Genomic DNA, 12,277 nt, shown 5'->3' with positions numbered 1-12,277 from the left:
TCTTTTGTTAATAGAAAATATGCTCACATATCCCTTGATTTGATTAGAATTCAATCATCATCAAATAGTGCTCCATTAAACGTTATGAGTTGCAACAGTGTCAGTGGTTGGATAAAGAGTATTCTTTTGAATGAATGGCTCTTGATGATTATTGGTAGTAATATTTTAATACAGAAGAAGAAATCATCATGATCGCAAAGGCCTTTAGAGGCATATAAAATGCATAGTGTTCTAGTTTCTTCTGAACGACTGCAAATCCCTTGTATAACCGTTAGGATCTTTTTTACGAATCAGCCGTTCTTTTACCGGGTGGGCCCTACGCAACACTAGTGTTAGAGACGAAACAAATGTGACATAATGGTTTACCCTTATCATTGGCATGCAGATAAACCTTTTACCGCGGCAGGCACGGGACCTATTAAAACGAGACATTTGGCTAGTATGCGTGACTTGGATAATAGATTTTGTGACTTAGAGGGAAACTATGGTATGTTACGGTCACAAATGGAAAAAGGAGACTTTTTGCAAGTTCGGGCGTGACGTTTATGTGGCCCCGTAGGACATCCTGCGGTCACCGGGATAATTTGGGGCTTAGAAGGGCCAATTTTTATCAAACTAGCACTTAAAATTAACATGGGACCCGGCAACAAACAGACACCGTCACGTAATCGTAAACCTTAGAGGGCTATCCGGCCTCAGAGCCTGGCCGGTGCTACAACCCATATGGACACTAGTGCAAATGGGACCGTATACATAGTATACAGTTCTAGTAGAATTCATCACAGTTATGTTTTTGTCGTCGTTTCAACACAATTCCTTTCGCTGCATACGGCATCTTTTCCGGCACAATATCTGGAAACTATAAACTGGTTTATACAAATATACAAAAAAACGACCTTACACTATGTGATCTGTCGTAGGGCTAATCTTTATCATTTGCATATGCTTCATGGATTTCATGGAATGATCATCCTCCTGCGCAGGGGCATCCAACGGCGAAACCGCCAGTCTGGATGTACCGCTGCTTTCTCAACCGTCACTCTTAGTTTCAAAAGAGGTCTCGCATATATAAGGGTAAGCTCATTAATATTTATAAGCAGGGCTATCAGGAAATAAGGGTGACGGTTGAGAAAGCAGGGTACATCCAAACTGGCGGTTTCGCTGTTGGATTTCCCAGTGTAGAAGGATGGGAATGATAAATGATACATTCAACAATCATCTTCTTTATGTGAGATTGCATTGCCTGGTAGATCTGGATAAAATCAATAAGACGCGACACAACTGCAAGATTTTCAGCACTCTGGAGAGGTAAAGCCGCTGTACTTCTATGACATTTGATACATGTCGGCGTGTAAGCTTGCTCTCTCTATAATCGCTGTCCACATAACTCTTATACGAACGTCACTCATCAGACATGCACATCCGCTTCCTCAGTCATCTTTATACAAACATCCGGCTGCCCACACAAGAGCCTGGATTGTACTGTGTAGTCTGAATCAACACAGACAGTTGTTTTCTTCAGAGCACCTACAGAGGACATACTTTGCTTCCGAAGGTTCATTTTAGGATTTGGAGGCATCTTTTTGCGGCCATATTGTTCGAGACCATTTATCGTTAAAGGTGTGGTCACATTTGTCGCGGGCAGTGGTACGATCTTCGTTGATGTCGTAGAATTTTCCAGAAGATTGTCATAGACACGGATCTATAATGTAAGACAACATTTCCGTAATAGGACAGCTACCTGCTGTACGACTATGTGTACGTAAGACTATGCCAAGAATGACCACTGCAATTTGCAATCGTACGACAATCGTACGATGAATGCGACCAGGCCTCATGTAATACGTAAAAAGTAGAATTATCATGATCATGGATGATTTTTACGTGCTGCAAACTAGATAATACTTGTTGCTTATAAACCTTTCCATTCCTAGCTACCGCCTTTGTTCAATATTACTAAAGATTGAGAAGATGTTCTTGTGTCTTTATGTCTGTAGTTTGACCAGAGAGCTGACCGAGACGACCAGTATGTCCGAGCCGGGAAAACCGAAGCTGACCTACTTCAACGGCCGAGGGCAGGCCGAGAGTGTCCGGCTGATGTTGGCGGCAGCCGGGATAGAGGTGACTTACGTTCATTGGTAGATCAAGTATTAATCCATGTCACTCTGGGTCACCGAAGATACGACCGACATAACGACGATTAAAAGCTTGAACAAGAATATTTTGGGCAAAGAAATTACTGTATCAAATGACAATTGATTGGCAGTTGATGGTGTTTAATTATGCAGATTCTAATTGGTCGCGACCTGTAATTGGTTTGGAGTGGCAATGCCTCAATTACCGAGAAACAGGCGCGGGAACACCCACAGAGAAATGAGTGTGATTTTCTGTATGTAGGTCGCGACATTCAAATGCTAGCAATCAACATTTCAAACACATATTGGTAATTTACAGACTTCATCTAGAAAATCAAGCATATCTGATACAGGAGCTAATAATTAATACCTACACCGAGCACGTTATATCTTAGGTAATGTATAAAAGTATACTAGTATGTGTATGTAGTATAACAAAAGGACTAAAGCAGCTATGAATGAATTGTCATAAAACTTGGTATGTTCGCAGGTCATGTTCTATCAAAGAAATGATTAATGTTGAACTCCCTGGTGGCTTTCCTTGGTACTGCAGCTGAAATTCTGGGTTTTCCATCTCGTGCTCTAGACATGTTATGATCTAGGTTTTGGGTGGTAGATAGGCCTTCCTTCTGCTACGAAATACGTTGGTGCCCTCTGGCAGGTTTCCTTGGAACTGCATATGTGTTTCGTAGTTTGACTATATATTCCACTAGGAACTGTATACATGCATGCAATTTGTCATGAAGAGTATTCGAACTTCTGACACCGATCACTGCTAAAGGATTTTCCTTTGTTGAAATGTTATACATTCTCCTATTGTTAATAACACTTCGTAAACCACAAATTAACCACACTTCAATAGTCACCAAATGCGGTGATAAACTTTAATGATTATAATCTTTATTGCAAATTCATGCTCGAAGGCTAATTGCGCTACTTCTAATCTGAAGCGGGTGCTATTGGGTTTGATTTCTTTTCTGTGTGCAGTGTAGGATGAAATTCCTAACATTTTGGTAGACATATGTATTGTGTGGTGTTAACAGAAATACAGTTTTCTGTAGCATAGACTAGCATGTAATCTGCGTGTAAATGAGGTCCACGATTAAATCAAATTAACTGTTCGTCTTTAGAATATCCCAAGAAACGTATCAAATATATTTGTCGTTCTCAGTTGAAACGACTCTGTCGCATTGAAGAAAACATGTAACGTGAACTCATTGACCCAGATAAAAGTATTCAATTTCTGGAGAAACAGCCATAGATTTCTACTCTGAAATGTGCTTCAACATAGCCAAGTGCCCTTCCTAGTAATGATATCCATTTCCCTCCTATCCATTATACAATGATCACGGACTAACAACAGTAGAAAACAGGTATAAAAGCATACTTTTACTGAGAGTAAGTGGTTTTAACCTCGGTGTAATTACTCTCAATGATTAAGGCAAATTAATAGCTCATTGTATCAAATGTATATCTATAAATTGCGTTAATAGCTACATAAGAAATATTCATTAAATACGGTGCAAAACATGGATAATGTACGAAACATTTGGAATGTATTTTTTCTCTTTCTTTTTCAGTTCGATGAGAAATACGTTGAAACGAAAGACGAGTTAGAAAAGCTTCGGGAAGGTAAGTTGAACTGTTTTGCATATCATATATACTGTTTGTATACGTGGGTGATGATAGATCGTTCTGTTGACCCGGAGGCGATACAGACTCAAATCTTCCAGTTACTCTGTGACTTTTCATTGGTGACATTTTTTATCTCACCTGCCTTTCACGTGTTATCTCACGTACCAGTCACGTGTTATCTCACGTGCCGGCCACGTGTTATCTCGTGTGCCGGCCACGGCTTAACTTGCATGCCGGTCACGTGGTATCGTGACGTGTGAGAAAGCAATAAATAATTCTTCCCTTTACGAAGACTGCACTGATTGTCAATATTTAGGAGTAAGTTTCGATTTCCCTCTGGATTGGAATTTTGAAAATTTTAGTTCGGTAACGTTTTGTAATTCCTTACTGTTGTTCCAGGTGGAGACCTGTTGTTTCTCCAACTGCCTCTGCTGGAGATAAACGGTGTAAAGTTGGTCCAGGTGGGAGCTATCGTCCGCCATATTGCCAGACGGGCTGCTCTCTATGGCAAGAACAACGTGGAGTCGGCTAAGTACGCAATTCTCACAGATATCATACCCTAAACGTAATCCCATATGTATACATAGGGTCTGTGTTGGATTGGGGGTAAGGTCAGAGGTCAAATCCCCTGAGACGAAAATTATATCCACGTGGCCAGCACATCTAGATAAAAGACTGTTTACAAATTAATAGATTCAAACTTACATCAGGATCGGCTTTACTGACATCTGATGTAAATTCGAATTCCCAAACTCTCTCCATAACTCAATCATATTTATCCGAAACAAAACGATTTTAATAATTGCTTTTTGACTATCCTTATCATTTACTATTGGTAACATAAGTTTATCCGTCCGTTTCTTTTTAGAATTAGGCGTTCCCGTACCCGTTTCATCTTTTTTGTCCTATGTTGTGTTGTTGTTTTGTCTAGTGGTGTCTTTAATATAAGCCTGTGTGCTTGAGTGGGGGCACCACTATGTTTTGTACTGTATTAATGTTGCAATAAAAAAATAAAAATAAACTTACATCACACTGTATATATGCGCACTCATAACGGCGAGGTTGCTTACACCATTAGAACACAGGTGCTCTCCGAGTTTCTGAATATGTTACTGTATTAGGGTTTCCGTTACATTGGTGAAGGCTACACATCCGTGGAAATGCAATTTACAGTTAAATCAAACTCTACAACTGGACAAAGCATGATGACATTGCTTAAATCAGATGTAGGGTTTGACATATGTATGTACATACATTCGTCGTTTTAGTGAACCATAATATTGCGTTGAGTATGTTTTGGGTTGATGGCATTGTGTCCCAGAAGAACATCTGATATGAAGTCATGACATTTACACAATATTGAGAAAGTTGTCATTTTTTTTTAAACTTGTGATGATTTTTGAAGAACAGTACTTACTGGTATGTCTTTAATCTTTTATGTCGTCGCTCTTATTGTGTTCCAAACTGTTTCCGCAATTTCGCCGAACTTTTGCCATTTAGAAGATCTCCAAGAGCCTATATTTTTATTAAAACACAAATTCCACTTTGTTATATACTTTAATTACTTTGAGACTGTACCTGCAATTAGCCCTCGGGCGTGATTTTGCAAATAAACTTATTACTATAAATCCTATTCTTTCAGGTGTGACATGTTGGCTGAAGGCGCGCGGGACTTTAACGAGATTTTCAACGCCCTCCCCTTCGCACCGGACCGGTCGGCAGCAGAGGATGAGATACAGGACAACGTGCTGCCGAGATGGCTGCCGATATTCGAGCAGGTCAATCTATAGCATGTATCTGTACATATTTAAGTATACGTATATAGTCGGTATTACAACCCTTTGGTGTAACACACCAGCTTCTGTATAATCGCTCTTCGTCAAAACACATCAGCTTTTGTATCTGTATCTGTATAGCCAACAATCGACAACAGCCCTTCGAAGTATTCTGTATCTATATCTAAATTTTATAGCTGGTATAACAGTAATTCGAAGTAACACACCAGCCTCTGCTTAGCAGGTATAACTGCGTGCCATTGGCGTAACACACAAGCTTCTGTACCTGTATCTGTTCAGCCGGTATAACCGCACTTCGGCGTAACACACCAGTTTCTGTATCTGTATCTATATAGCCGGTATAACCGCCCTTCGGCGTAACACACCAGCTTCGAAGGTTACATGACACTAAACGACATATCATGCCTAACATCTAGCTACAAGCGTTGTTGTAAAGCTTTCTAGTGACAATGCCCCTACAGTATTTGATGCCATCGCGTTCTATTCTAAGACAGTTTTAGAGAATTCAAAATAACGAACTTTTGAATCCTTGGTTGATAACTTTGCCCATAAACCTCAAGAAGCCACATAAGGCGTGTTAGCATGAGACTAAGCACAGAAGTACGCAACATAGCATGTCGCATGTTCTACAATCAGTGGCGGCGGCACCGGGGGGGCAGCTGCCCCCCCGGAAAATATGTTGGGGGGGCGTCGCCCCCCCAAAAAATCAAGCTGAAACCTTGTGTATTTTTTTGATGATGGAAATTTCATAAAATCAAGCTAGTCTAACAGCATAGTTTACCCCTGAAAATGCAAGAAATGGCGTTTCAGAGAGTCCCGATTTCAAAATTTCGCCAGACCTCCCTTGTGACGACTGCGCCTTCGACGCAGGACAATATGTTGCGGGAGCATTGCTCTGAAAAATCTTTTAAACCAATAGAAATTGTACTATCGTACTTAGCTTAGTTTACAAGCAGAATGTGCCACTGAAATTCAGGAAATGACGTCTCAGACGGTCAAGATTTTAAAATTTTCTCCGGACCTCCCTAGCGATGACTTACGCCTCCGGCGCTCACAACGACATGGTGAAAATTTGTGCGTGGTAGCTTAGGTCATCGCCCTCAAACATCTCTTTCTTTGACAAAAATGGCATAAGATTTAGCATAGTCTGCAAGCAAAACTTGTCCCTCAAAATACAGAAAATGTCGTTTCAGAGGGTGCAGATTTCAAAATTTCCAAAGACCAACCTTGCAACAGCTCGCACCTTCGGCACTCGAAATCGTGAAAATATTTTGTGGGCATCGCCCTCACTAAAACCATGTGTCTTTCTAACAGAATTGCCATCAAACTTAGCTTAGTCTGGCAGCAAAATTTGCCCGTCAAAACGCATGAAATGCCGTTTTAGAGGATCTAGATTTCAAATTTTCCCGGGGGAGCATGCCCCCGGACCCCCCTAGGGTGGTCGCGCCTCCGGCGCGACGGGTAGCGCCTGCGCTACGTTAGCGTGTGCTGCAAAATTCTGTCAGTAAAAGTTCGCCCCCCCAGACGAAATTTCCTGCCGCCGCCTCTGACAATGTTTCCCCGTAACTTTTTGCAGGCCCTTGATGACAACGGGACGGGTTTCCTGGTCGGCACGGGCATGACGTTTGCTGATGTGGCCTTGTTGGAACCGCTTCTCACCATATCGGAGTTGTATCCCTACGCACTGGAGGATTATTCCAAGTTGGAGGTGGGGGCCAAACACATTTGATCCGTTTTTCAAGCGTTCTTTGTTGTTAAAAAAAAGGTGTTTTTTTGTTGTTTCAACGTGGAGAACTCAAAACTCAACTAAGTCTTAAAAAAATACCAGTACTACACATTTTGCTTTCGTAAAGACATAGTTAAGGGTATTACTAACACTTTGTGACGTGTTTTATTGTGTTTTATTGTTCTATTGTGTGTATTTGTGAAACCTAAAACTTTATGGATTAGACTAAGCATGTACCAGTCCTTTTTATCAAAGAAAGTTGGCAAAATTTGCTAATTCAAAAATGGACGTTTATGTCTTTACTGTTAGTGTGGATCGGTCGATGTAGAAGACGCAAAGACCTTTGTTGTTGAACAAAGTCTGCTTTTAAGCCTAATGTTACTGCAATTTTACGACTTTTTCCGCAACGCAAACTTGGTGATCATGGGATCTTTACACCTCGCTAGCAATTCTCCATCATGACAGCTAGAATTTCACCGGGACTTGTGTCTGAAAAGTGCAGTGCTCAGCGACGCAGAACAGCGTTAACTCCCAAGCTAATGGCTACTCACACTTTTCTCTAGCCTGAAGTAGTCATACACCTAGGAACAAGGCCTCTCGAGAGTAATACCCTTTTACTGATCCGCATTTTACGTGCTAGACCAATGACTCTTCTAACACAATTGAAAGGCTTGAGCGATTGTTTTGGACCGGCTCTGGGCTGAGAGCTAGTACCATTACGCTAGAATTGTTCCATTTGGAGCTTAGTGAGCGTTTCTCGCGGTGTTGGTAAGTGGTTGAGAGTCAGAGGCACTTTATCAGGAGATTACTTTTGAAATGTTACTATTTGGCATGATGCGTTAAGTGGGGTTTCAGCTGCAGTGGTAAGGCGTTTCCGCACGTTGGCGTTAATATCATGGATGAGTTTGAAGATCTCATGCATCAGTGAAATATCCATCCTTCCACACAGGATTGACTCTCGCCTGAAGCCTTAGGATATCGACCCTGCCTTTTTAGTCGTGAGAAAGACGGTATAAGGGGCGCGGCCACAATCCAAGTGTCAGACAATCAGAGAAGTGCCTTCGTGTTGAGCCTCATTTATATTCAAGAGCATGATGACAGTACCGGCATAACGTTTCCCAGTTCTTTCAGCGTCCAAACATCTTTATCAGTTCTGTGTGCAGAGCGCCACCACGGTACCACCGAATACCGACCGGGTGGACCAGTGTGATGATTACCTCGCGCCCCTTTGCGAGAATTAAAGGAACTGCAAGGCAGCAAGACTACTTAGAAGTACAAAAGATGTACATGTAGTATATAACTTCTAATGTTGTATAACCAATACATTGTCCTAATACATCGCTCGTTAAGTCAAATTAGAATCTATCTCTCTTTTATTTTATTTTCAGGACTTTCTAAGCTACATGCGTGAAGTGCCCAACCTGGCCAAATATCTCAACTCCAGTCACCGCAAGCCGCCTGCAGACGACAAATATGTGGAACTAGTGCAGGGCATCCTTTCGTAAGATCCAAGGAAAACGCCTGTTTGTAACAATGGGACCAGTTTCTTTCCAAAATTCAACGTTAGTCTGCAGGGATCTCCCCATGAGTCTAATGGCCACATCTGTGAGTTAGATTTTCAAATCGTTAACGGTCGTTGCCATTTGAAAGGGTCAATGCCACTTGAAACGGTCGTTGCCATTTGAAAGGGTCAATGCCACTTGAAACGTTCGTTGCCATTTGAAAGGGTCAATGCCACTTGAAACGGTCGTTGCCATTTGAAAGGGTCAATGCTACTTGAAACGGTCGTTGTCATTTGAAAGGGCCAATGCTACTTGAAACGGTCGATGCCATTTGAAACTGTCGGTGCCGTTTGAAATGGTCGATTCCATTTGAAAGTTCGTTGCCATATCGCTGACAGGTCGATGTTATATTCTAGCGTATCACAACTTTTGGGGGATAACAATTAGTGAAGAAGTAAAAAAAAATTACAATCACACGACAATGTCTTGAAAAATGGTTAAGAAATTTGTGAGAAAAAGTTCACCAACAAGACATCGGCCGTTTCAAATGGTATCGACCGTTTGCGAGACGAAAGCTTCCGGTGGTGCGCACGCTGTTCGAGGCGAGAAACGCACGGTCCTCCTCCGAGGGCGAAATCTCCAGCATTTTGTCTTTTTCATAAATCTTCTTTAAAATTTGCATTCTAAAGAAACAATACAAAATGTTCGTTATAAGATCCTTATTTTGCTTCAAAATCAATGAGCTAGTCAGTGTTGGGATTATAATACAATAAGGAGAGCACCAATTTTTTATTTTGTAGGGGAGATCCCTGCTCTGTTTTGTATGAGATGTGCTTCTAGTTTGCTACCCAGCCAAAATGAAATCGTGGATAATTTGTCAAGTCCTGTATTCTGACGGTGAATTCAGCATATGAGCTTTAAGTTAGAGACTTCGTTGGTCAAACTTGAGAAACACATGAGACCGCTGAAACTGCAACACGTTGGCAAAGTCGCTACCGCCGTGCGATTTGATAGAGCATTCAACGAATTCCGTCGTTTAAAAAACGACTGTTTTTACGCTTTGTATTTTGTTGTCTTTTACGCCATACCAGTAAGTTCTCTATATCTGTAAGGTCTGATATCCTCAATATAAATCAATTGTAACACAAATTCAAGAACGCAGCGACGCCGCCAACATGCCTCAGTTTCTGTGAGATACCAACTTTACTGCCTTTGCCATGATTTCGAAAACGCTAATATGTTGATATATGTAACGTTATCTATACTGTTGCTGTATTTATATTTAATATATTACCCATTTGTTTAGACCATAGAAAATACATGTGCCACAGCGTGTTAACATATTTGGTTTAGTTTTTGATTCAATCGAACATCTGGCAATACGAAGTGACCAATATATATTTGAAATATATGAGATGTGATTGTGGACAATAGAGCCCCTGAAGTTCCAACTGCAAATGTTTTTAACAGTTCGTAACTAAATTAACACTCCGTGTATGTTCGAAGACGATGAATGGGGAAATATTTAGGCGGTTGTAATTTCATATGAGATATACACAGTATGGATTATTCTCTCCCAACCCTTGTGCACCGTTCGCAGTCACAGAAAGAAAACGTTTTGGGTTTTCCGATGATTACCAACAATACACGAATGAGATCGGAAACTCCCGAGGACACACGAATGGAAACCATACATTCTGCTTTTCAAATATACTATCACCCATTTGTTCATGCTTTATCTTAATGTTTTGTCTTCATATAAGGTCTGAAATACAACTAAATAGAAGATTATTAGATAGTTATATTGGAATCCAGTACGTGTAAATTTGCTCTGTATTTGGGTCTGAATAAATTGTCATTGTGCCAGAACGTTGTCTTGGATTTTTCTTTGTAGTTGATGTTGTTGTTGTTGTTGTTGCTTTTCATAACTCATAAAAAGACGGCCCACAATCGTATCGTTAGTAATCATAAACTAAAAGGCGCTGAAGTTTTGACTCACATACAAAACGCCTGAAGCCTGGTGCACCTTTACAAACATCCGCTAGAGGTCTCTGGTGTGCTATGCAAGAATGGCAGAAACGTCACAGCTGATATCTATGATGCAATGAAAATACAATCATACTTTAAGCCAAACTTTAATTCAACAAGGGAGAATCGTCATATTAAACTATGGAAATCCCAAATGATGAGAGAAAAACTTTGAATCAGAAGAAAGAATTCTACTTCCATTTGAAATACAAAACGCACCCACTACCTTTCATAACAAAACAGACAGCAGTGAGAATACTAGAGTTCCACGAACACATACCTTTGCCAAATAACAAGGTTTGTTATGTAGAATGATGTCTGTAGACAAATGCGTTACTCATTTCATTTTCTTTATAATCATATGCTTGGAGTTGGTTTATAAAATTTCAACATTGATTATGCAAATTAGATCCCAAGTTACCATTAATCGATATCAAATTGTATCAAGTATTACTTAAGCTATCAGCATACCAAAAATCATGATGATCCTTTGATCCATTCTTGACTTATTCTCTTTCAGTCTTTAATAAAATACACCCCTTACTCTCTTCCCTCTTTCTCAGTTACATATGTGACAACTTTGATGAAAGTACTATAATGAAATGCAGTGGGTTTTTGTACTTTTCCTAATTGAATATGCAAATTAGCTGTTGATTTGCATAATTGGTATCTCATTATGTAGGTCTTCACTTACGCTACCTAAATACCAAAAAACATGATGATCCGTCAACATGTTCATATTTTCTCATTAATAATGCAAATGAGGTCATCATTTGCATAATTGATATCTATAGCCATTTCTCTCCTTCCCAGCTACATATGTGACAAGTTTGAAAGTCCTATCATGGAATGCTGTGGATTTATAAATTTTCCTAATTAATTATGCAAATGAGCTGTTGATGTGCATAATTAGTATCTCATTATGTAAGTCATCACTCATTCTATCTACATACCAAAAATCATGACGATCCGTCAACATGTTGTAGAGTTATTTCGTCCAAAGTTGAGTTTCTGCTGCAGTACCTTAGCAAGCCGCTAGGGGGTCCATTATCAAACTTGACCTTCGTTTCCCGATCCCTACCCACCTACCAAATATCATCAGGATCCATCCCAGGCTTCTCGAGTTATGCTGTTAACACACACACAGACACACAAACACATCCAAAACCTAACCTTAGCCATTCTGGCAAAGGTAAAATTGTCGCAGTGGTTTTAGTCTATTGTCCAGGTTTGTGCGGCAACCCCTCAGCTCCAAAACCATAACTCCACAAATGTGCATTTTAGTTGTATGAAACTGTTCAGAAGTCACCCTCAAGCTTAAAACATCGAGAAACAAGTACCATTTCCACCACCCTGTCACAATTGCAAGGGGGTAGGCACTACTTCTAAATTTGCACAAAGCCCACCATACCACATATTTATCTAGAAAATTTTATATAATATTCCCTGGAGAAT

At 40.4% G+C, this 12,277-nt stretch overlaps 1 protein-coding gene across 1 annotated transcript; it reads left to right on the top strand.

The window, feature by feature from the left end:
• Positions 1 to 2,001: 2,001 nt before the first annotated feature.
• Positions 2,002 to 10,663, top strand: LOC118423329 (glutathione S-transferase A4-like). Its single transcript, XM_035831453.1, has 6 exons — positions 2,002 to 2,121; positions 3,716 to 3,767; positions 4,170 to 4,302; positions 5,413 to 5,548; positions 7,143 to 7,274; positions 8,681 to 10,663. The coding sequence occupies exons 1-6, from the start codon at positions 2,029 to 2,031 to the stop codon at positions 8,795 to 8,797; spliced, it is 663 nt and encodes a 220-aa protein (XP_035687346.1). The 5' UTR covers positions 2,002 to 2,028; the 3' UTR covers positions 8,798 to 10,663.
• The last annotated feature ends 1,614 nt before the right edge of the window (positions 10,664 to 12,277 follow it).

Source organism: Branchiostoma floridae, chromosome 9, assembly GCF_000003815.2.
Source record: "Branchiostoma floridae strain S238N-H82 chromosome 9, Bfl_VNyyK, whole genome shotgun sequence".
Taxonomy (NCBI): Eukaryota; Metazoa; Chordata; class Leptocardii; order Amphioxiformes; family Branchiostomatidae; genus Branchiostoma; species Branchiostoma floridae.
The sequence above is the reverse complement of the archived record's forward strand: the minus strand, read 5'-3'. Positions and strand labels throughout refer to the sequence as shown.

Excerpts from the sequence above, each read along its gene's own strand:
- LOC118423329 (XM_035831453.1), top strand. The coding sequence starts at position 2,029 with ATGTCCGAGCCGGGAAAACCGAAGCTGACCTACTTCAACGGCCGAGGG. Across the intron at positions 2,122-3,715 it reads TGGCGGCAGCCGGGATAGAG|TTCGATGAGAAATACGTTGA; the intron begins GTGACTTACGTT and ends TTTCTTTTTCAG. Across the intron at positions 4,303-5,412 it reads AACAACGTGGAGTCGGCTAA|GTGTGACATGTTGGCTGAAG; the intron begins GTACGCAATTCT and ends CTATTCTTTCAG.